Source organism: Canis aureus, chromosome 7, assembly GCF_053574225.1.
Source record: "Canis aureus isolate CA01 chromosome 7, VMU_Caureus_v.1.0, whole genome shotgun sequence".
NCBI lineage: Eukaryota > Metazoa > Chordata > Mammalia > Carnivora > Canidae > Canis > Canis aureus.
In genome coordinates this window covers 65792087-65818088 of record NC_135617.1, presented here as the reverse complement: position 1 = coordinate 65818088, position 26002 = coordinate 65792087, and the positions used below count along the sequence as shown (strand labels likewise).

Below are 26002 nucleotides of genomic sequence, written 5' to 3'. Positions count from 1 at the left end.
TGTTAGAACCCCTTGGGCTCTTTCTAAGCTCAGAGACACCTTTTCAGCCAGTTGAAGGATGGTGCTTCATGGTGTCTTTTTGCAGCGGGCCTCAGAGACTCCATCTACTTTCTTTCCTTTATTGGTATTGCTACATTCTGTGAGATGAATTTTTCTTCTCCCTTCGCAATCCCTGAGTCCGATAGAGAGTTCAGCAAAGTTTCACCCATCTTTACTTGCTGTTCACTAGCTTTACTTGCTGTTCTTGGAAAAACAACTCTCATAAGCCCTTCTCTTTTGAAAGATTTTGCAACTAATACTTACTGGGAGGTTACGTTAAATGTTAAAGAATTTAATAATAGTGCTGCCTGGGGAATAAGACCTTTCTTGTTTGCTGAGTGGCTAATGAAAGGTCCCCTCTCATCCAATCCAGAGTCTTCCAGTGAAATGCTAATCTCTTCTCTCCAGAAAACCAACTGAGTTTGGTGGCTAGGCATGGGCTTTGGAATCAGAATCCTGAATTTAAAACCTGATTTTAGGTAGTTTACCTCCCTGTCTCTTTATCTTAAAAAAAAAAAAAAATAAATAAAAAAAAATCTTAGGGTTGCTTTGAAGTTTAGTGAGCTCTAATGCCTGTCAAGTTGTTGGCACAGTGCCTGACCATGGTAAATTACATTTATTAAAGGCTAACTTCTCAGCCTTGAATGAAGGAACATTGGTGGTAGATTAATAGATGCAGAACTATCTTAACTGGGCAATTTGCATTAATGGCAGTCTACATATCAGTTCCATATAGTAAGTTGATGAGGTTTCTGACTAGTCTTTGGCTAGTTTGCCTTTTTCCAAGGCTTGTCTCTTGTTAGTAAGCATTTGTTGAGGACTCTGTTGTGGTCTTGAGCTCTGTTAGACATGATATATACCCTGCTCTGGCTTTTGCCCTAAGAAAGCTCATAGTCTAGAAGGGGAGGCATATCAATAAACTGGCTAAACACCATGAGGAAAGTGCTTTGGGGGATCATCACAGAGTGATGTGAGCACTAACAGGGCATCTCACTGAGACTGGGAGTGGAGGATGGCCAGGAGGGCTTCTATGAGGAGATGGTGCTTAAGCTAGGTATAAAAAGCAGGGGGAACAGCTTGTGCAAAGGCAGAGAGGAGTGAGAAAGCATAATGAATTTAGGGGATTGCAGATACAGCTCAGTATGTTAGCTGTAGTATATGGCAAGAGGCAAGATGAAACTGAGGGGATGAGGAGGGGCCAGTTATGAACATACTTGATTGCCATGCTGTTGAGTTGATTTTTATCCTGGTTGCATTGGGACCATTTAAGGATTTTAAGGATGGATGACAGATGATATTTATGTTTCAAAAAATAACTGGCAGCAATGTGGAGGAGAATTGGAGGTTATAAGCATGGAAACAGAGTCTAGCTAGATCATTTAAAAGCTTTTTTGGGGGCAGCCCCAGTGGTGTAGCGGTTTAGCGCCGCCTGCAGCCCAGGGTGTGATCCTGGAGACCCGGGATCGAGTCCCACATCGGGCTCCTTGCAGGGAGCCTGCTTCTCCCTTTGCCTGTGTCTCTGCCTCTCTCTCTCTCTCTCTCTGTGTCTCTCATGAATAAGTAAATAAAATCTTTAAAAAAAACAAAAACAAAAAACCTTTTTTGGGCCATGGATCCCTTTGACAATTTGATGAAGACCATAGACCTCTCTCAGGATAATGCATAAAATAAAAATGCTTAGGATTATGAAGGAAACCACTTAGATCTTAATGCATTTGTAGTATAGACTGTAGGTTTTTTGGACCCAAGGTAGAGCAACTCTGAGTAAATCCTCTAGTAGGAAAGCTAAGAATGAATATAAGCTGAAATATGGGTATTTTGGTCTATTCAGGCTGTTAAAATACCACAGACTTGGGTGGCTTATAAACAGCAAAAATTTATTTTTCATAGTTCTGATGGCTGGAAATCCAAGATCAAGGCACTGACAGATTGTGATTCTGATGAGTCTGATGTGAGTCTTTCTCATTGATAATGCTATGTTCTCATTATAACCTCATGTGGTGGAAGGGATAAGGGATCTCTCCAGCCTGTTTTATAAGGGCACTAATCCCATTCATTAGGGCAGTGCTCTCCCATGGTCTAATCACCTCCAAAAGGCCTCAACTCCAAACAGCATCACACTGGGCCTTAGGATTCAATGTGTGAATTTTGGGGGGACACAAACATTTCAAATGATAGCACTGGGTCAGTGAGGTCTGAAGAGGGGGCTTGAATATAAGAGCAGAGACGGATTGAATGGGGAGGTGGGAAGGTGGAATGGGGAAGAGAGGCAGTAAGATTTCTGACCTGTGCAACTGGGTGAAAGATGGTGTCAGTTGTATATATGGTGGGTATAGAAGTTCTACTTAGAAGCTGGCTAGGTTTTGAAAAGTTGTTTGTGAATGCATGTATTCCTAAATCAAAAGTAAAATTATAGATACAATGATTAATGTAATTTGTCAGTGATGCGCAGAGTTTTGTCTTCTAGAAAAACGTTTATACTTTGGAATTTCTTATGTTGAAGTGGTTCTGTCTGAAAGATGAGGGACTTGTGGGAAAGAGAAGATTAGTTGTAGACAGATTGAACATGTTTTTTGGTGAATTAGATGGCATGTCAATGTACTTTTATTGTACCTTTTTAAAATGTAAACTTCTTTTTTTAAAGATTTTTTATTTATTTATTCATAGAGACAGAGAGAGAGAGGCAGAGACACAGGCAGAGGGAGAAGCAGGCATCATACAGAGACCCTGATGTGGGACTCGATCCAGGGTCTCTAGGATCACGCCCTGGGCTGCAGGTGGTGCTAAATCGCTGCGCCACGGGGCTGCCCAAAATGTAAACTTTTTTTTTTTTTTTTTAAATGTAAACTTTTTAATTGAAGTATAATACAGAGTGAAAATGTATACATCTTAAGTATTGAGTGAAATGAATTTTCACAAAATGAAAATTTATCATCATAGTATCATGCAGAATGGTTTCACTGTCCTAAAAATTCTCCATGCTATGCCTATTCATATCCCCACCCCCACACAATCACTGATATTTTTACTGTCTCCATAGTTTTGCCTTCTCCAGAATGTCGTATGGTTGGAATTCTACAGTATGTAGCCTTTTCAGATTGGCTTTTTTCACTTAGTAATATGCATTTAAGTTTACTCCATGACTTTTCATGACCTGATAATAGCTCACTTCTGTTTAGCACCAAATGATACTCCATTATTTGGATGTTCCACAGTTTGTTTATTCATTCACCTACTTAAGGACGTCTTGGTTGCTTCCAAATTTTAGCAATTATGAATAAGGCTGCCCTAAACACTCATGTTCAGGTTTTTGTGTGGACATAGTTTTCAGTTTGGTAATAACCAAGTAATATGATTGGATTATGATAAGACTGTGTTTAGTTTTGTAAGAAACTACCATACTATTTTCCAAAGTGATTATACATTTTGCATTTCCACTAGCAGCAATGAATGTTTGTTTCTCCATGGGCTTACCAGCATTTGGTGGTGTCAATGTTTTGAATTTTGGCCATTCTAATAGATATGTAGCGATATCTCATTTTAATGTGAAATTCCTTTTTTTTTTTTTTTATAAATTTTTATTTATTTATGATAGTCACAGAGAGAGAGAGAGGGAGAAGCAGGCTCCATGCACCGGGAGCCCGATGTGGGATTCGATCCTGGGTCTTCAGGATCGTGCCCCGGGCCAAAGGCAGGCGCCAAACCGCTGCACCACCCAGGGATCCCTAATGTGAAATTCCTTAATGAAAAATGATGTTGAGCATCTTTTCAGATGATTATTTGTCATCTGTACATCTTCTTTGGTGAAGTGTCTAGGTCTTTTGCCTATTGTGTGTGATTTCTCATTGTGTTTTAAGAGTTCTTTGTGTAATTGGGTAATGATCTGATTATCTGATATGTCTTTTGGAAAAATATTCTGCCAGTCTTTGACTTGTATTACCATTTTCTTATTTTGATGACTTTTTATGTATAACTTGATGATTCTTTTCACATGTATATAAATACATAACCACCACCTACCCATGTTGACAGATAATACATTTCCAATATCCCAGCAGGAGTCTCCTTGTTCCCTACCCGAGGTAATACCCCCAACCTTTTATGACTTTTATCAACATAGATTGGTTTTGCCTGCTTTTGAATTTTGCATGGGAATTATACAGTATTTCTCTTTTATATGTGACTTTTACTCCTCAGCATTATAAGATTTGTCTACATTTGTATAGAGAGGTAATGATTTTTCATTGGTTTGTGGTATTCTATTATGATAGCATAATTCATCCATTCTACTTTTTGGTGCATTTGGTGCTTTTTGGTTTGGGGATATTATGAATACTATGGCTATGAACATTTTTGCGTGTTTCTTTTAGTGGACCTAAGCACTCTTTTCTCTTTGGTATATACCCAGCAGTAGAATTGTTGGGTTATAAAGTGTATGTATATATGTTTAGATTTAGTAGTTTTCTAGAGTGGGTTTATCAACTTACACTCCCGCTCAATATATGAGTTCTGGTTATTCTGTGTCTTTGTCACTACTTAATATTGACTGTCTTTCATTTTAGTTGTGTGTGCTTTGCGGTTTTAATTTGCATTTCCTTGATGACTAATGAAGTTGAGCAATTTTCTTTGTTGGCAGTTTGGCTAAACTTTGTTGTGAAGTTTTTGTTCAAACATTTTGCTTATTTTTCTTTTGGGTTGTCTTTTTAAAACATTCATTTGTAGAGAAGTTCTTTATATATTCTGGATACAAGTCCTTTTTCAGATAGCATTTAAATTTTCCTATACAGTTTTACAGTATTTTTTAATTTTTTCTTTTTTTAAATTACAAAAGGAAAGCATTCATATGATAGAAAATTCAAACAACACAGTGAAAGAGATATCTCCCTTCTATACCATACCCAGAGTTCAATCTAGTGAGAATCATATCTAAGTTTCTTGAGTATCCTTCCAGAAGTTTTCTGTGCATATGCTGCATTTATACTTTTTTCTAACACAGGTATAGCATACTACAGCCTATTTTGTACTTTGCTTTTTTTTAAACTGTATTTTACAGTTCTTTTCAATAACTTGAAAAGATACTTATACATTTCTGCGTTTTTATTTTGTTATATTTAATTCATTTAAATTACATATAGTATATTATTAGTTTCAAAGGTAGAATTTAGTGATTCATCAGTTGTATATAACACCCAGTGCTCATTCTGAGTGCCCTCCTTAATGCTCATCACCCAGTTATGCCATTCCTTCCATGCCCCCCCCCCCTTGCAACCCTCAGTTTTTTCCTATGGTTAAGAGTCTCTCATGATTTGTCTGTTTTTGTCTTATTTTTCCTTCCTTCCCCTGTGTTCATCTGCTTTGTTTCTTGAATTACACATAGGAGTGAAATCATATGATACTTGTCTTTCTCTGACTGACTTCTTTCACTTAGCATAATACCTTCTAGTTCTATCCATGTTGTTGTGAATGGCAAGATTTCATTCTTTTTGATGGATGAATAATATTTCAGTGTGTGTGTATGTACACCACATCTTTATCCATTCATCTGTTTTTTTTTAAAGAATTATATATTTATTTATGATAGAGAGAGGGAGGAGGAGAGAGAGAGAGAGAGAGGGTGGGGGGAGACACAGGAGGAGGGAGAAGTAGGCTCCATGCCGGGAGCCTGACGTGGGACTCGATCCCGGGACTCCAGGATCGTGCCCTGGGCCAAAGGCAGGCGCTAAACCGCTGAGCCACCCAGGGATCCCCCTCCATTCATCTGTTGATGGACATCTGGCATCTGGGTTCTTTCCATATTTTGGCTATTGTGGACATGGTTGCTATAAACATTGGGGTGAATGTGTCCCTACGGGTCACTGTGTTTGTATCCTTTGGATAAATACTGAATAGTGCAATTGCTGGATTGTAGTGTAGCTCTATTTTTGACTTTTTGAGGAACCTCCTTACTTTCTTCAAGAGTAGCTGCACTCTACCTTCCTTTAAATGACAGCACAGTATTCCAGTAGGTGCATATACTAAATTTAATTTAATCAGGTTTTCTAGTTACTTCTTGATGGTGGTGGTTTGTTTTATTACTGTTCTACAAAAATGGTGTCAGGTATATTGAATTGTAGGGCCATGGACCATCTGATGGTGGAGTAACTTAGATATCTGTATGTTAGAAGGAAGGGTGAGCCACAGTTGTACCATTTACGGTGACATGGATGCATAGATCAAAGCTGAAGCCAGTGGAGCAGGTAGGATTACACAGAAAGTACTGTTAGGCCATTGGTTCCCTCTGGAGTAGAGGTGGGATGTAAGAATCACTTTGGTAACCTTTTCTGAAAAACACATTAATGCTGCTTCCCCCAGTTTCAATTTAGTGTGTCCACGGTGGGATCTGGGCAATTTATTCTTGCCTTTTTTTCTTCTATCCCTTGGCCAACTACCTCTGTGTGTAACTTCCTTTTGAGATCCAGTTGTATTTGTGAGAAGATAGCTGAAGATGGAATCCTATTAAACACAAATAGAATAAGAGGAGTTTAAGATGGAGATGGATGGACAGAGATAGGAGAAATCAGGTGTGGGTAGGGTCATCAAAACCAAGAGGGGATAGTTTACTGAGGAAGTGGCAGTAGGGTCATGCTGAAGGAGTGGTCAAGTAGGATGATTGGGATTTCTCTGCCACTTAAAAGTACTAGAAAAATTTAAATAATGCTTTTTTAGACATGTTCTGGCTCAGTGTGGTACCAAAATACCTTTTGTGAAAAATCACCATAATTACATTTCATGACTACTGAAAATTAACTTCTGTTAATGATCCAAGAATCTGATAATCAGGCATTAGGAAACTTTTCTTGACTCTATAATTTTAGTTTCTGTTGATTCTTTTCCAGTAATAAATTAAGATTTTATATTAGATTTAAAAACAAACTTGAACTACCAGTTTAGATTTGAAGAGCTATTTTGTTCTTATACTCTGTAGGTTCTGGTGGACAGGATTGTACTCACTTCATCTGTCTTGGTATTTTGCTTAATTTTATAGATTTAATACTTTTGTGTAAGCTGTTATTCAGTTTGGACTTTTCAGCCCCATAAGTATTCAGATATCTTTTCCAGAGTTTTTCAATTGAGGGTGATGTATTTTTGAAATATGTCTATTTCTCTGAAAATATACTAAATATTCTTCCTATTTTCCTCACTCACTCTTTTTTTCAAGGGGGTGTAGTTTAGGATAGAGTAAAAAGGAACCAATCATTTGGGAGGTGATGAAATTTATTTATTTAGTAGGTGCTATGCCCAATGTGGGGCTTGAACTCACAACCCTGAGATCAAAAGTCCCATACTCTAGTGACTGAGCTAGCCAGGCACTCCTGAAATAATAAATAAGTAAGTAAGTAAATAAATAAATCATTTCTTCCTCCCCTCTCTTTCCTTCCCCTCTTTTTCCCTCCCTCCCCCCTCCCTTCCTCTCTCCTTCTCCCTCCTTTCTTTCTGATTTTATTTATTTATTTGAGAGAAAGTGCACACACTCCAGAGAGAGGGTATGAATTGAATAGGGGCTAGGGAAGGGGCAGAAAAAGGAGAGGCAGACTCGCTGTGGAGCAGGGAGACCAATGTAATGGGGCTCTATCCCAGGACCCTGGGATAAGTGACCTGAGCCAAAGGCAAATGTGTAACAGACTGAGCCACTCAGGTGCCCCTGAAATTTATTTCTTAAAAATTAAGCTAATATATATTTAGAAAAAAATTGATGAGATATGAAGTGAGATGGAGGGGTAAGCTTCCTGGCTGATATTGATTTATACCATTTCATTCATAATTATGGGTTGTAGGTGTAAGTATGACACAAGAAGAAAGGACCTATTAGTCCCCACATAGTATGATTGGAGAGGTAAGGTCAGATTGCATTTTTCCTATGTTATGAACATAATATTTTGCTGCATGTTATTTTCTACAAACAGGCTTAGTTTAACTATATGATTACTAGATTATGACTTAAGGAATTTTAAGCATTTGAACATTTAAACTGATGAAAAGTAGTTGGATCATTTGAATTTATAGATGAGTTTTTATTAAAGTACAGTCATGTATATCATTATGTTAATGGTAAATAGGTTTTTGTTAAATATGTGTTAATGATAAACAAACATTTTAAACTTGTTTAAAATATATTACTACAGTTCAGTAGTCTTAAGTGTACTGAAAACTTGCTGTTGATTCATTTTAAAATATGCCAGGTCAGGAGGGTGAGGGTGATGTTTTTTTGACTCCTTGGTGCTTAGAGCACGGAAATAGAAAGGAGGGCCCGGGGCTGCAATGTGGGAAGGGCTGAATCTGCAAACAAGGACCACTTGCTGTATTTTAATCCAAAAAGATTAGAAAGTTGGTGCTTGGGCTCCTGGCTCAGAATTAGATCATCTTTGAAGTGCTAGTGCTGATACTTGTTTTAGCTGAAACCTCGGAATTGAGAATAATGGGATATGGTCTAAAGTACAACATGATTGAATGGAGAAAGTCCTCATCAGTTTTTTTTCTTTTTAAAAAATTGGGACACAGTTCACACACCATTAAGTTCATTCCTTTAAAATGTACAATTTAGTGATTTTTAGTATACTCAAAAAGTTGTGCAACTGTCACTACCATCTACACTTGATCTTAGCCAGTCCCAGGCCTCTAGGATCATGCCCTGGACTAAAGGTAGATGCTCAACCACCAAGCCACCCAGGCATCCTGTGTCCATTTCCTTCTACTTAGCATAATGTTTTCAAGGTTCACCTATGTTGTAGCATGTACTAGTGTTTAATTTCTTTTTATGGCTGAATAATATTCCGTTGTATGGATATATCATATTTTGTTCATCTCTTCATTAGTCGATGCATATCTGGGTTGTTTCCATTTGTTGGCTATTAGGAATAACACTGAATACTTGTATACAAATTTTTGTTTGAATACAGGTTTTTGGTCCTCTTGGATACATACCTAGGAAGGAGGTTGCTGGGTCACATGGTAACTCCTTGTTTAACTTTTTGAGTAACTGCACCATTATAATTTCTGCCAGGAATATGTGAGAGTTCCAGTCTCTCTGCATCCTTGCCTAGCACTTGTTATTGCTCATCTTTTTTTTTTTTTTTTAAAGATTTTATTTATTTATTCATAACAGACACAGAGAGAGAGAGAGAGAGAGAGAGAGAGGCAGAGACACAGGCAGAGAGAGAAGCAGGCTCCATACAGGGAACCCGATGTGGGACTTGATCCTGGGTCTCCAGAATCACACCCTGGGCTCAAGGCGGTGCTAAACCACTGAGCCACCAGGGCTACCCTCATCTTTTTGATTATAGCCATCCTAGTGGGTGTGAAGTAGTATTTCATGCTGCGTTTGATTTGCATTTGCTAATGATTAATAATGATCATTTTTTCGTGTATCTATTGGTCATTTGTGTATGTTTTTCGGAGGAATGGCTATTCAGATCCTTCGTCCACGATTAAGTTGGGTTATATGACTCGCACTAGGCAATGCCATTCCAATGCATTACTAAATGACATCCATAGTTCCTAGCTCCTCTTAGGAAAACACAATTTGTGGCCTTCTGTTAAATACTAAGCCTTGCTAGTGTTCTGAGCTTTCCAGTAATCATGGCTTACTGCTCTTTCAGGGATTTCTTAGTCGCCACAATCATACAGTGATAATGTTTAAGCAATTATTTTGGGGCTCTGTTTTTATTAAATACTAACAGTGGTTGCAATTTGGGAAAGAGGTTAGCTGAGGTTTGGTATCATCTTTGTAACATTTGCAAATTATACTATTTCCTGTTTGTGACCTAAAGATAAGTGTTTTCTATAAAATACAAACCAGTGTGCCTAAAGAAACTTAATTATGGGAAGGTAATTCAGAATTTAAATGTCACTGAATACCTAGAGTAAATGTTTAGATATATAAGTATCCTATTAACCTTAATAAAGTGAGGAAGTATCAAAGAAAAAAAATAAGTTGGGATATATGTCCTTTTGAGTTGTAAAAGTTTTTTGTATATTTATGTTCTGGATATCTAATCCCTTATTAGATACATGATTTGCAAATATTGTTTCCCATTCTGTAGATTTTTTTCTTGTTTTTTGGGATAGTGTCCTTTGAAGTACAAAAGTTTTTAATTTTTATGAAGTCCAGTTTACTTATTTTTTAAAGATTTTATTTATTTATTTATTCATGAGAGAGAGAGAGAGAGGCAGAGGGGCAGAGACACAGACAGAGGGAGAAGCAGGCTCCATGCAGGGAGCCCGATGTGGGACTCGATCCCAGGACTCCAGGATCACGCCCTGAGCTGAAGGCAGGCACTAAACCGCTTAGCCACTCAGGGATCCCCTGAAGTCCAGGTTATATGTTTGTGTTGGTTGCTTGTGTTTTTTGGTGTCATAGCTAAGAAATTGTTGCCTAATTCAAGATCATGAAGATTTATACCTGTTTTTTCCCAAATGGCCTTAGTAGTTTTAGCTCTTCTTTTTTTTTTTTTAATTTTTTTATTTATTTATGATAGTCACAGAGAGAGAGAGAGAGGCAGAGACATAGGCAGAAGGAGAAGCAGGCTCCATGCAGGCTCCATGCACAAGGAGCCTGACGTGGGACTCGATCCCGGGTCTCCAGGATCGCGCCCTGGGCCAAAGGCAGGCGCTAAACCGCTGCGCCACAATCCCTAGCTAGGGATCCTTAGCTCTTCTCTTAATGATTAAATTGTTGATTCATTTTGGGGTCATTGTATATGGTGTGAGATGGGGTTTCAATTCATATTTTTGCATGTGGATATTTAGTTGTCCCCACACCGTTTGTTGAAAAAAACTATTCTTTCCCTCAATGAATTATTTAGACACCCTTGTTGGAAATCAGTTAAGTATAAGTTTATTTCGGGATTCCCAAGTTTTATTCTGTTGATCTGTAATGCCTATCTTTATGCCAGACATAATGAGTATTTACTTTGTAGTAAGTCTTAAAATCAGGAAGTGTGAGTCCTCCAAGTTTGTTCTTCTTTATCAAGGTTGTTTTGGCTATTTTGTGTCCTTTTCATTTCAATATGACTTTTATTTTTTAATTTAAAATTTTTTTTTCAATATGACTTCTAGGGTCAGCTTGTCACTTTTTGCAAATAACCCAGCTAGGAATTTGATATGGGACTGCATTGTATCTGTAGGTTAATTATGGAGTGTTGCCATGTTTAACAATATTTAGTCCTATCCCTGAACATTGGGATATCTTTCCATTTATGTCTTCAATTTTTTCAACAGTGTGTTATAGCTTTCCTGTACAAGTCTTGTACTTAACGTTTATAACCATTTTGTTTTGATGCTACTTTATTTGTAATTCTTTTTTTTAAAGATTTATTTATTTATGAGAGAGCATGAGTGAGCATACATGTGTACATGCAAAAGGGATGGGTAGAGGGAGAGGGACATACAGATACATCCTAGCCTGAATTCATCACCTGAGCCCATACCAAAAGTCATATCCTCAACTGATTGAGCCACCCAGGTGCTGCCTCAAGTGTAATTATTTTCCTATATTTATTTTCAAATTGGTTATCCATAGTGTATAGAGATACAGTTGATTTTTGTGTATCGATCTTATATCCTGCAACCTTGCTGAACTTACTAAAGCTCCAGTGGTTTTTTAGTGAATTAGAGTTTTTCTACATACAAGATCATATCATATGTAAATAGTGATAGTTTTACTTTTCTAATCTAGATGCTTTTTATTTTTTATTCTTCTTGCTTGTGATTGTTTAATTGGATCCTGGAACCTCCAAATGAATAGAAATGACAAAAGCAGACATCCTTGTCTTGTTTGAGATCTTAGGTGGAAAGCTTTCTGTCTTTAACCATTACATTAAGTAATGAAGTTAACTGTAGTAACAATGTTAGTTTTTGTAAATATTTTTATCAGGTTGAAGAAATTTATTTTTACTCTTAGTTTGTTGAGCTTTTTGTTTAGTTTTCATGAAGGGGTGGAGTTGGTCAAATGCTTTTTCTGTGTTGAGATTGTCATGTGGTTTTTGTGCTTTAATCTATCAATGTATGATCTATTACTTGGATTTTTCAGATGCTAAACCAACTTTGCATTCCTGGGATAAATGCCTCTTGGTTTTAGTGTATAATGCTTTTTGTTTGTTGCTGGATTTGGTTTGCTAGAATTTTATTTTATTTCTTATTTTTTAAAGATTTTATTTATTCATTCATAGAGATGCAGAGAGAGAGAGAGAGGCAGAGACACAGGCAGAGGGAGAAGCAGGCTGCATGCAGAGACGCCGACGTGGGACTCGATCCAGGGTCTCCAGGATCATGCCCTGGGCTGCAGTCGGCGTCAAACTGCTGCGCCACCGGGGCTGCCCTGCTAGAATTTTATTAAGGATTTTTGTGTCTATTTTGGTTTCTAGTTTTCTTTTGTGATGTCTTTGGTTTTGGTGTCAGGGTGATGCTGACCTCCTAGATTGAGCTTAGGATGTGTTCCTTCCTCTTGCATTTTGGGGAAAGAGTTTGTGAAGAATTGGTGTTAATTCTTTAAATATTTGATAATATTTATCAGTGAAACCATTTATATCTGGGCTTTTTTGGGTGGGGGGAGTTTTTCAATTACCAACTTTCTGTTTCTCGAATATTTTTCTATATATCATTGCTTTCTGCTTAAGTCTTCCTTCTGTTTGCTTTAGGTTTAGTTTGCTTTTTTTCTCATATGTTAAGGTATATTGATTTGAGGTTTTTATTCTTCTTAATATAGGCATTTTACATGTATAAATTTTCCTCTAAGCACTGGTTTAACTGGATCCTACAAGTGGTTTCTTCTTTGCTTGCCCTCCTCCCCCCCCCCTTTTTTGGTATTAGCTCAAATATGAGTTAATACTGGAGGCATTAATAATTGTTACTATTTACCAGATGCCACTCATTTGATTTGTGTTATTTTCCTAATCCTCCTAGGAGTTGTGTGGTTGGCAAAACAGTGGTTTCCTCTTTTACATATAAGAAAACTGAGGCTTAGTGTTTTACACAAGTCAGTGGCGTGTATTCCTCTTCATGCTGCACTTTTATTCTAAACTACTTGGAAATGGTGGGGATTCCTTTAAATAGAAGATTAAATATATTTTCATAACATCCAGGCAGTAGTGTGGGGGGCTGATCCTCATTTAATACTTGGAATGTTCTTCTGTTCACTCATGGGATGCCATACTTTTCCATTTAAACATTTGAGATTTAGATGCTCCCCACTCCCAAATGTTACAAGGACTTTGGTTGTGCTTGGCTTTGAAATGTGTTTTGTGGGAGTCCTACAGAATCAAGAAACTGCTTTAGATGATACTTCATTTTTAGAATCTGATGTGAAAGATAACTTGTATTCACATAAAGTTTAGCAAATTGTTAAATCTTGTCTGAGATGGGCCATTGCTATGTTGAAGAGCAAGTGTTTTAAATAGTTTCATGTTTTTAATTTTTCTGTATACTTGAATTGCTTGTGGAAAAAAGAAGAGCCTCTGTTGACCCATTGAAGAATTGGCCAAAGGATTAGCGTGCACTTCATACTTCTTAACAAATCCCTGTTATAGGGTCATACAAAGGATACATTTTTGTTAAAGTTATGCTGAGTCTGTTGAGTAGCTGTAGGGGTTGAGGAGAAATGTATTTTCCAAACTGCAATGAGGTTTTGATGTAAAGCCTTAGGTGTTGCTAATGATCTTCATGGGAATCTATCTGATATGGGCAAGATAATAAACTTGATGGTAACTGCTTCAGCAGGGGTTTTTAAATTGCTTAGTAGTGTTACAAACCTTGAGTTTGTAAGAGGAATTTAGTAGTACTCTCACAAGTATGCCACTAAGACATTATATTATGCTTAACAGTGTCTGTGTCCTTTATATTCTTTTTTTTTTTTTTAAAGATCTTTTTTATTCATGATAGACACAGAGAAAGAGAGAGTCAGAGACACAGGCAGAGGGAGAAGCAGGCACCATGCAAGGAGCCCGACATGAGACTTGATCCCAGGTCTCCAGGATCATACCCCAGGTCGAAGGCAGGCACTAAACCGCTGAGCACCTGGGCTGCCCTATATTCTTTGTGTAATGGAATATGGATGAGACAAAAAGTCCTGGGTAAATTGGGAGTTGTAGTTCTTGACTCACACAGATGTCCATATAAGTGAATACTAATCATTGTGGCTGAAGTGTTTATACTGGAAAGTTCTTATTTTATTTTATTTTATTTTATTTTATTTTATTTTATTTTATTTTATTTTATTTTATTATTTTATTTTACTTTATTTTATTTTTTATGATAGTCACAGAGAGAGAGAGAGAGAGAGGCAGAGACACAGGCAGAGGGAGAAGCAGGCTCCATGCACCGGGAGCCCGATGTGGGATTCGATCCCAGGTCTCCAGGATCGCGCCCTGGGCCAAAGGCAGGCGCCAAACTGCTGCGCCACCCAGGGATCCCTATACTGGAAAGTTCTATTAAGTGATGTTATAACTCTGTGTTAGAAATCTTCTTAAGGGATCCCTGGGTGGCGCAGCGGTTTGGCGCCTGCCTTTGGCCCGGGGCGCGATCCTGGAGACCCGGGATCGAATCCCACATCGGGCTCCCGGTGCATGGAGCCTGCTTCTCCCTCTGCGTATGTCTCTGCCTCTCTCTCTCTCTCTCTCTGTGTGACTATCATAAATAAATAAAAATTAAAAAAAAAAAAAAAAAAAAAAAAAGAAATCTTCTTAAATAATTTTTCCCTGATTTGTCCAGTAACACAGGTAGTTTCAAGAAGTCATTAGTAACGGCATGGAATCCTAATATATTACATTTGGGAGTTCATTTTCTTTCTTTTTTTAATTTAAATTTTACTTAGTTAACATAACAGTGTAATATTGATTACGTTTGAGAGTTCATTTTCTTTTCTTTCTTTTTTTAATTCAAATTTTACTTAGTTAACATACAGTGTAATATTGATTACATTTGGGAGTTCATTTCTTTTTTTTTAATTTAAATTTTACTTAGTTAACACACAGTGTAATATTGATTTCTGGAGTAGAATTCAGTGATTGATCACTTACATACAATACCCAGCGCCCATCAAACAAGTGCCCTTTTTAATACCCATTACCAATTCAGCCCCTACCCACCTCCCTCTATCAACCCTCAGTTTGTCTCTATCCTTGAGGGTCTCTTTTTTTTTTTTTTTTAATTTTTTTAAATTTATTTATGATAGTCACAGAGAGAGAGAGAGAGAGAGAGAGAGAGAGAGAGAGGCAGAGACACAGGCAGAGGGAGAAGCAGGCTCCATGCACCGGGAGCCCGACATGGGATTCGATCCTGGGTCTCCAGGATCGCGCCCTGGGCCAAAGGCAGGCGCCAAACCACTGCGCCACCCAGGGATCCCTCCTTGAGGGTCTCTTATGATTTGTTCCCTCCTCCCCCCGCACCCATTCACATATGTTCATTGTTTTCTTTCTTAAATTCTACATGTGAGGGAGATCATATAATATTTGTTCTACTCTAATTTATTTCACTTAGCATAATATACTCTGGCTCCATCCATGTCGTTGCAAATGGCAAGATTTCATTCTTTTTGTTGGTTGAGTAATATTCCACTGTATACATATACAAAGTCTTCTTTATCAATTCATCAGTTGGGCATTTGTGCTCTCTCCATAGTTTGGCGGTTGTTGTTAATAGGACTTTATTTTTAGAATGCTTTCTTTCTTTCTTTCTTTCTTTTTTTTAAAAGGTCTTATTTATTTATTCATGAGAGAGAGAGAGAGAGAGAGAGAGAGAGAGAAACAGGCAGGCAAAGACACAGGCAGAAGGAGAAGGAGGCTCCATGCAGGGAGCCTGACGTTGGACTCAATTTCGAGTCTCCAGGATCAGGCCCTGGGCTGAAGGCGGTGCTAACTGCTGAGCCACCTGGCTGCCCTAAAATGCTTTTATGTATGTTATCTCATTTAACCTAACAAACCTGTTATGGGCAGGACAGATGTTATTTGAATTTTATAGATGATAAAACAAGCTGGTTGCTTCAGACATGGCTGCCTTCACAGAGTTGGTGTTATTTTTTTTCTCAGATAAATAAATCCTTTATTATATAAACTGTGTACCACATTATAATCTAGTGATCCAGAAAGTTAAGGACCTGAATCAATGATCTTAGAGTTGGTGTTATTTTTTGCAACATTGCTGTACAGTGTATGGTCCTTTGCTTCCAAAGCAGAAACTCTTACTGAAGGATCCCTCAGAATTTGGGGGAGATGATTATGTCAACCAAACTCAGATTAGTTGTTTAGAAAAACCAGAGATAAAAGGAAGATTAATATTATAATACAGCACAGAACCAATGGATTAAAAACTTTTTAGGTTATACTTTGTGACTATAAGGCTTTATAGCATTTGCCTCATTGCATAGTGTCCCTTTGCAATTTTAAGATACTTGAGAAACCATCAGTTAGAAGATTGTTGGGTGATAGAAGAATCAGCACACAGGGAATTGGGTGATCTTAAGTAAATATTTTATTTCAGTAATGAAAGAGTAATGGTAGTCCCTATTCTAAAGAGGAGACTCCAGATGAGTCTTAATTCTTTGAGTAATGGTTTAGTAGAAAGAGACTGTGTTTTCCCTCATATCTAATTTTCTTTTTTCTCCTATCTCCTTACATTTTGTGATTTTCATTTGTTATGAAAAACAGAAAACTTGAGTTGTGCAGATTGCATATCCATTACCTTCACCTATATTCTGTAACATTTTGCTTTATTACTTTCTATCCCTGTATTAATCCATCTTATTTTTTTATTTTCCAAGTGAATTGTGGACATCAGTACATTTTATTTTCAAACGCTTCGATAAGCATATTATTAACTAGTGTTTAATTTTTTAAAAAATTTTGAAGCACACTGTGCATACAGTGGAAAATATAAATCTTAAGTATACTAATATGAATTTTTTAAAAAAGATTTTATTTATTTATTCATGAGAGACACAGAGAGTAGAGACACACATATACACACACACACACACAGGCAGAGGGAGAAGCACACTCCATGCAGGAAGTGTGACGTGGGACTTGATCATGGGTTTCCAAGATCACGCCCTGGGCTGAAGGTGGTGCTTAAACCGCTAAGCCACCCGGGCTTCCCACTAATATGAATTTTGACAAGTGAATATACCTGTGTAACCTAAGCCTGTCAGGATATATACTATATTGTAACTATACTATACCATATTATATGTTGCTTAGACTTTAGAAAGTTCCCTCATGTCCCTTCCTAGTCAGTCTGTCCCCCCCATCTCTTTTTCCTTCCCCAGGCAACCACTGTTCTAATTTTTTTCCCCATTGTGGATTAGTTTTGCTTGTTTTTCAAGTCATGTAAATGGAATCATATGGTATGTACTACTTTTGCTAAGTGTAAACACTCGGTGTAGTGTTTGTGATATTTGTCAGTGTTGTATGTAGCAGTAGTTTGTTCTTTTTATTATTGCGTACCTTTAAATAGTATTCCATTGTGTGATTATACCACTGTCTTGTCTATTCTGTATATAGACACTCTAATTTGCCTTTCAAATAATAATGGTAATTCAAAAATCAATTACCTGGACATCATGGAAATAGATGGGAAAAGATTTTAAGTTTCTTAGATAACTTTATATTTCAGCCTTGCTTTTTCTAGTTCCTTTGATTTGATTTTAGGTATGATTTTGGAGATGCCTCATGAGCACTGCAGTTCCAAACCACCTCATCCATTATGTATTGATTTCTACTAGGAGATCACTGTGCCCTATTAAGGTGATTTTTTTTTCTTTTAAAGCTAAATTGTGCCTTTTCTTACTTGTGATCCAGTTTCATAAAATTGTGCCCTTCTACCTGAAGCTGAAGGCAGTACTGAGAACTAATATGAGAGATTTGTTTTGGGAACTATGTGGCCCACTGTATTCCTGTTCAGAGACCAGTATTAGCTTCATGACTTGACGTTTGAGCTTATTTTTGCAATTAATCAGCATTTTCCTTGTTAAAAACCTTTATTGTTCCCCACTGTCAGTGGTAAATGAGACTTCTTTTACTGTTCTTTTCTGGATCAGACATCCTCTGTTCCTTTAACATTTCCAAACCTCTGATGATTTTTCTACCATCAGTGTTTCACCCCCTCCCCCAAAAGTGATTGGAACATATACTAAAAATTAAAAGATATCTAACTAATACTTAATATAATATGATTATTTCTTAACTTTGCATGTATTATGCTGCTTTAAAAGTAATTCCCTCTTCTCCTCCTGCTCTACAAGGTACTCTTTATTATTGATGTATTCAGCATGTGACACAAAGGGTGATTCTTTGGTTATTTTTCACTAATCTGTTTCATGTGTTATTTCTAAACTTACTAATCTGTACTTCTATTTTTCTATACCTAGTTTTTATAGAACTCCTATTTATCATTTCATTTCATTTTGTATCTTGATTTGTATATCTGTATTTTCCTGTGAGGGATGGAAGCTAAATTGGAGTATTGGGATTTAGTAAAGAGAAAAACTTGAATCTGAGATCATAGGACTCTAGTAAATAATATTTTGGAATAAACATTAGCAGTTAAACTTGATGAACGTTTCTGCCCTTTTAGGAAATCTGTTCATAAACTGAGAGATGGGAAGGACTCTGGAAGTGCTTGTAGATAACATTGAGTTCTCAATACAAAATTAAACAAAACCCTGTAATATTTTCAGAATCTTGTAGTTTTCCGTGTGGTTTTTCCTTTCCACTTTGGTACTTAATGTTGATTACCAGAAGCAGAACAGAGTATTCTGAATTTCATCTTTTCCTTATCTGTCTCATAATGGAATTTTTTAGGAGGAAGAATTCGTCTAAAGAGAAGAGGCTAGAGATACGGTTAATTTATGAAAATGTAAAGATATTCAAGGGAGAAATTATTGTCTTTCTTTTCTGTCCTGCATCTTTGTGGACACAGTTGGACACTGTGCTAACCCTGGGAGTGCTATACTATGCAGGTGTGAGGCTAGTGGGATGAAAAAGAGATACAAGGTAGAGTGAAGGGTAGGCTGAACTCATTGTTAAAAATAGGTGCCCAAATAGGGACTGACACCGTCCTTCATTCTCTGAAAGCATGGCTAAGAATGGCATTTGCTGTCATTCTTAATGTATCAAAAAGACATTTAAAAGTTTTTAGGGATACATGGTTTGCTTTTTTCCCCAAAAGAAATATCTTTTTTAAAATTTAAAAAGTATTACATGCTTATTTCCAGCAGTTCACAATTGTACAAAGCATAAAGTTCCCCTCCTCCACAATTACTACTTTCCAGAGATGACTACTTCTTGATAGGTAACCTCCAGACCAGAGGGTTTTCTTTGGTGTAAAGAATAAATGCATCACTTTGGTATACTCAGGGGGTTTTATTTTATAACCTTTTCTTATGGAACCTGACATTTTTTGGCAGTTTGCATCTCTTAGGAGGCATTAAGGACACTGGTCTTCTTTTTTATGCTCTGATAATTGTCAATGTATTCTATCCCCCAAATTGCTTAAAGTCTTGAAAGCTGGTACTGTGATCTGCTGGCTGTTCTAGTTACCTGTTGCTTCTTAAGGAACCACTCCAAAACTTGGAGTCTTAAAAAACAGTTTCGTATCATTTCTGACAGTTAGTTGACAGGCTCAGCTGGAAACATGGCATAGCACATGTCGTGTTCTGTGGGTCAGAGCAGTTACAGAACCTGTCCAGATTGAAGGGGAGAGGAGAAGCAGTTTCAGGGCATCTTTAATCTTCCCCTGGTGCAGTGGGAGTCTTGGGAGGGAAGGGTAACTGAATTACAGAACACCTTTCTTATCTTCTTCTGGATTAAAATTCATCATGCCCAGGCAGAGTTCCAAGGTAAACATATTTTGTTTTAAAGGTTTTTAATGATGTAGGCAAGAAAATAAACTCTAGAAGAATAACAGGTTTCCTAGTCCTTCTCCTCCCATGGAAGGAGAACTAGCTTGTTACATTGTTTTTTCATACCCAGAACTGTGATAACTTGCAGATTTAAGAAATTGGTATTTGAAGTAGGTTGATGAATTGCACGAGTCATCAGGAGAGCCGTGTATGTCAGTCTCCACTCCATGAGAGGCTTGCTAGGCCAGACTTGTCCCTTCCCCAGTAACTCAGTTCCCTCTAAACATACCCTTTTAGATAAAGTCCATAAAGTGCTTTGGGAAAAGATGAAATAGGTTGAAACCATTTGGATAGATGCAGCATGGTTCATGATTTTCTTAATTCTTTAGCTTAAAATTCTTTACTAGCTTCTCTTTTAAGATGCTTAACTTTCAGAGGTTTATTTATTTATTTATTTTTTTTTAAATTTTTATTTATTTATGATAGTCACACAGAGAGAGAGAGAGGCAGAGACATAGGCAGAGGGAGAAGCAGGCTCCATGCCCTGGGAGCCTGACGTGGGATTCGATCCCGGGTCTCCAGGATCGCGCCCTGGGCCAAAGGCAGGCGCCAAACCGCTGCGCCACCCAGGGATCCCCACTTTCAGAGGTTTAAAAGAGTAAGTTTTTGTTTTGTTTTGCTGGTTAGATTTTAAAAGTGAAACTTTCCTTTTAGGAATTTGTTTTAGAACTTGAACTCTCCTGCAATCTGTGGTATGTGGAGTGTTCTCTCACCTTTTGCAATTTCTCTGATAGTATGCCTCCCATTACATACTCAGACCCTTATTAAATAAATTACCTGTGAAACTTTTGTACTTCCACAGGACATTCATGTTGGTTGTCAGTTGTTTCTTTTACAGCACCGACTTCACTTGTACATGTCTTAGTTTTCTTTTTTTTTTTTTTAAAGATTTTATTTATTTATTCATAGATACAGAGAGGCAGAGACACAGGCAGAGGGAGAAGCAGGCATCATACAGAGAGCCTGACGTGGGACTCGATCCAGGGTCTCCAGGATCACGCCCTGGGTTGCATGCAGGCGGCGCTAAACCGCTGCGCCACCGGGGCTGCCCATGTCTTAGTTTTCTGTAAGCTGAGTGTTTGCCCATCTCTGTCATCTTCATTTCCTCCACAGTGCCTCACCTTATGCTTTGCTTCAATTTGGTGGAATATACTCCTAGGTGCCCTAGGTGCACTATATTCCACCTGTCAGGTATGAAAAAGTGGAAAATGATAATATGAAGAAGGCTTATCAAGCACTTAATAATGGCAGCTGCTATTTCTTTAGCGCTGTACAGTGTATACACTCTTTCACCTGAGCATGCTGGGGGTACACTACTGACTACCATTGGAGGGTCGCACTTATTTCCTTTCCTGAACAGATGAGTTAAGAGTCTGGAACTTGCTTAAATATCTAGAAAGAGGTAGAGCTGTAGTTCAAATCTAGTATGTAAGTGTCTGAGGCAATCCTGAAATTTATATTTGTGATTTTTTATTCAGGTAAGTTCTGCTTTCAGAAGCAACAGTATCTGAAGATACAAAATACATGGAAAGATGGTAATTGGATTCTTGATTTTACTATAAGAATTTCTTTACTATTTCTGGTGATAAAATTTGAAACACCTTGATTTATATTCATTGGCAATATATTGGATATGAAAATTCCTTTTTATATTTTTAAAAATATTTTGAAGCTTAAAAATAGCTTGTGTAGCCTCTTGTGCAAGTTAACAAGTGCTAATAAAATCTCACTGGTTAGCTTTATACTAGACAGTATTTTGTTAGAGTACTGTAGACACAAAATGATTTGAGTGACTATTTTCTCAATTTTCTGTAGTGTAATACATAATTAGTACCATTCTGGATGCATAGGGAGAGAAGTTAATCTATTACACCCAAAGGATGCCTTAGGGAATAGATAAGCCTGTAAACTTCTGCCCAGAACAAGATCTAGCCAAAGTACTTAAGATTTTTTTTTTTTTAATAAGAACGGTTTTACGTTTTTAAATTGTTGAAAAAAGAGTATTTGTGTGAAAATTATATGAAATTCAAATTTCAGGGACGCCTGGGTGGCTCAGTGATTGAGCATCTACCTTTTACCCAGGGTGTGATCCTGGAGACCCAGGATCGAGTCCCATGTCAGGCTCCCTGCGTGGAGCCTGCTTTTCCCTCTGCCTGTGTCTCTACCTCTCTCTCTCTCTCTCTCTCTCTCTCTCTCTGTGTGTGTGTGTCTCATGAATAAGTAAATAAAATCTTAAAAAAAAATTCAAATTTCAGTGTCCTTAAATAGTTTCATTTGCAAACACAGCCACTCTCATTCATTTACTTAACTGTTGAGACAGCTGCTTTGGAGCTCCAGTGGCAGGATCCAGTAGTTTGTGACAGAGACCACATGGTCTGAAAAGCCTGAAATATTTACAGAAAAGATTTGCCATCTTCTGCCTTAGGGCTTTAGTATTTAATTCTCTCCTGTGGAACCTTGATTGAGAAAGGCTAAGACTTCCCAGGAGATACTTGTTAGACCACCGCAGTATTCGTTGTATTTGAGGGGACTGTGTATCACAACGGTTTGAGAATTTGATCCTTTCTTTGCTCTGGAATGATGTTCTTTGTCACTTGGCTTTGACAGTTGAAGCCTGAAATGGGCACCCAGGTTTTATTTTGTTCTAACGTGCTGAGTTTGACTAATCCATTGTATTTGACACTTTGAAAACCCCCTTTTTTTAATGGCTTACATTGAGATTTGCTTTTGAGAAGCTACTAATTGGCATACCAAACTGGACAGATTGAGGCCAGGTAAAGCCTGTAGGTGCCTGTCAGGCAGCAGTGAAATTCAGAATCACTTGCTGTCAACACTAGGGAGTTTTATTACCATTTTCATTTTTGAGTAGATGAAGAATCATTGGATTCCTGGAGTCGCAGCTCTGAATGGGGAGACTGGATAGTCTGCCTCTGTGGAATATTCCCTTTGTCTCTGTGGCCTCATCATAAATTACTCTCTGCTAACCTCTTTCTGGCTTTTGTTAAAAATCCCTTCTCTGGTAAGTTTTTAATTAGGCAATGCAGAAATAGAACTTCTTGGGTTGTCATAACTTAAACTAGCCATGGAACTTTTAAACTGGAGAGGGAGCTGTGTTGCTTAGAAAGTAATAGTTTTATCAATGAAGACTTGCTGAGAAAACGGGAGGTGTGTGTTTTCTGCCTTAATGCTGGTAGTTTTATATGCTATGAAGCTGAAGACAATTATAGATAGGAAGAAGAGAACTGTTGAAGAGAAAGCTGTCTTTTTCCTTTAAATTTGTAATCTTTACACCCAGTGTGGGGCTAGAACTCACAGCCTAGAGATCTAGAGCCGCATGCTCTTCTAGCTGAGCCAGGCACCCCTGCAGAGCTGTCCTTTTAGAGTTGCTTTGTGCTATTTCTTTTTTCTTTTTGTCTCCCCACCTTACCTTCTCTGGGGCAGTGGGGTGATAAGTAATTTATAAAGACCTATTTTCCTCAGATGATTTGCCTCATTTAATAGTTTGTGCTTGTGCCATTACTATTTTGATTTTTTTAAAAAGATTTTATTTATTTGTTTATGAGAGACACACACAGGAGGCAGCGACACAGGCAGAGGGAGAAGCAGGCTCCATGCGGGGAGCCCGATGTGGGACTCGATCCCGGGACCCCAGGATCATGCCCTGAGCTGAAGGCAGACGCTCAACCGCTGAGCCACCCAGGCATCCCACTATTTTGATTTTTGTTTAAAACTTACTGTTTAAGATGGAAGAGAGTTGTAATAATAACAGGAGAATGTCCTGAAGGACGGTTTAGGGACTTATAACTTAATTTAAGTACCGTCTGGGAGACATTATTATTATTATTTTTTTTAAAGATTTTATTTATTTATTCATGATAGTCACAGAGAGAGAGAGAGAGGCAGAGACACAGGCAGAGGGAGAAGCAGGCTCCATGCACCGGGAGCCTGATGTGGGATTCGATCCCGGGTCTCCAGGATCGCGCCCTGGGCCAAAGGCAGGCGCCAAACCGCTGCGCCACCCAGGGATCCCTGGGAGACATTATGATGGTCCTGAGTGAGTAAAGAATGAGTGAGGCTTTGTGGGTTTGGCTACCCTCCTCCCTCCTTTCCCGTAGTCTTATCTAGGTGGTCTCTTTCTCTGTCATATCCCTTTCTCCCTGCTCCTTCTGTTTCCCCTTGCTGCTGCCACTTTGCCTGCTAAGGTACTTGTAAATTGGCTGTGTTGTATCTAGCCATGTTGTTGAGCAATGGGTCTTTAGAACATTGGATTCACCCTGGGCACAACTTCAGGTAGGTTTTACTACCTCAGTAGGGGCTTGTTTCTACCCCTTGGGTAGCTTATCTAAAACAAGATAGACAGGAATAAAACATAGATGACTGAAACAGAGTCAATGATAGTTGAACATATAAGTGTTAACAGAAGAAAGATGGTTTTCTTTCAGTTGAAGCTCTTTGGAGCCAGTCAGGAGAGGCCTTTTTTTTTTTTTTTGGTAAGAGATGAAGTTTTCAGTCTGAGGAAGGATAGACTGAGATTAATAGATACTGTAAACTGGGATTAGGGGGGTACCTTGGGGTTGGGGCTCAGTCTTTTAAGTGTCCAGCTCTCGATTTCAGCTCAGGTTTTTTTTTTTTTTTTTCTTTTAAATTCATGAGAGACACAAAGAGGCAGAGACATAGGCAGAGGGAGAGCAGGCTCTCCTCACAGGGAGACCAATGTGGGATTCGACCCTGGAACTCCGGGATCACGCCCTGGGCCGAAGGCAGACGCTCAACTGCTGAGCCACCTAGGTGTCCCAATAAATAAAATCTTAAAAAAAAAAAAAAAAAAAAAAAAACCCAGAAAACCAAAATCTAGCTCATTATCTTTTTCCTTGGAAATGAAGTTCTCTTACTGTTTTTCCAGTATTAATTATATCTACTCAGCTAGAAGCCTGTGTCATCTTTGGCTCTCTGTACCCACTGTTTCCCACCTTTCATTCACCAGATTGGTTTCTAGCTGTTTTTTATATTTTCTCTCTTCCTCTTTGCCATGACTGCCACTGTAGTTCAGGCAGCCTCTGCCTCTTGCTTGGCCTGTTACCTCTAAATGGAGCTTCTTGCTACATTCCACCTTGTCCCTTCTCCATTCTGTTCATTTGTGATCTTTGGAAGACAGACCTGTTCATGTCATTTACCTTCCCAGTTTACACTCCTTGGTCTGGCTCCAAACTACATTATTTCATCTGATCTTTCACTTTTTTCCATACATACTCTCTTTGAGCCCACAAAGCTAATGTTGTTCCCTACTTATAATGTTCTCTGAAGATCTTCCAAGTATTGTAGTCATTGTGAATGGATTTCCTAATAACCCTAAATTTTAAAATAGAATTTAAATTATCTTTAATATTCTTGCTAAGAGGGCAAGGCAGTACATTAAAATAACTTTATCTGGGCACCTGGGTGTCTTAGTCGGTTGGGCATCTGCCTTTGGCTTGGGTTGTGATCCCAGAGTCCTGGGATCAAATCCTTCGTGGGTGTTCCTGCTCAGTGTGGAGCTTGCTTTTCCCTCACCCATTCTCCCTGCCTGTTCTATCTCTCTGTCAAATAGATAAATAAAATTATTAATAAAATAAAATGGAATAAAAAATAACTTTATCTGCCCAAGAGTTAAAATTGGGGAGGGGGGAACTTGTTATTTATGAGGACAGATTTTAAGCTATTATGAAAAATTGGCTTTTTACAACACTCAGGTGCTTAGGGATCTGACCAGTTAATGTTTTAGTGTAATTGTACATTGTTTGGTGTGTTCCTTTGGTAGCTTAATATATTTTTTGTTTTGTTTGGGTTTTTTTGGTTAATGATTGATTCTGTAAAGCAGTATAGAAACAATAGGTATTATAGCATATACAGTATATGTTGCAGGTAAAATGTCCAGTTTCAGCAAAAAAATTATTTTTGTGATGACTTCTAAAGAATCATTAGAAGCCATTCCAAACATAATTTAGGAAGATCACACAAACAACTTATGTAAAACGCATCTTGGGGATTGGTTGTGAC

The 26002-nt window shown here is 37.9% G+C and overlaps 1 protein-coding gene across 7 annotated transcripts in view; it reads left to right on the top strand.

Moving 5' to 3' along the window:
- Window positions 1–26002, top strand: part of ZFAND3 (zinc finger AN1-type containing 3) — a 331540-nt gene that overhangs the window by 11453 nt on the left and 294085 nt on the right. For 2 of the 7 annotated variants that reach the window (XM_077904180.1, XM_077904178.1), the window contains exon 1: window positions 21476–21501. The exons of the other annotated variants lie outside the window; for them this stretch is intronic. In XM_077904180.1, the coding sequence (XP_077760306.1) occupies window positions 21491–21501 (11 nt within the window). In that variant the 5' untranslated portion in view covers window positions 21476–21490. Of the gene's footprint in view, window positions 1–21475; window positions 21502–26002 lie in introns of those variants that run through there. 7 annotated transcript variants of the gene reach the window in all.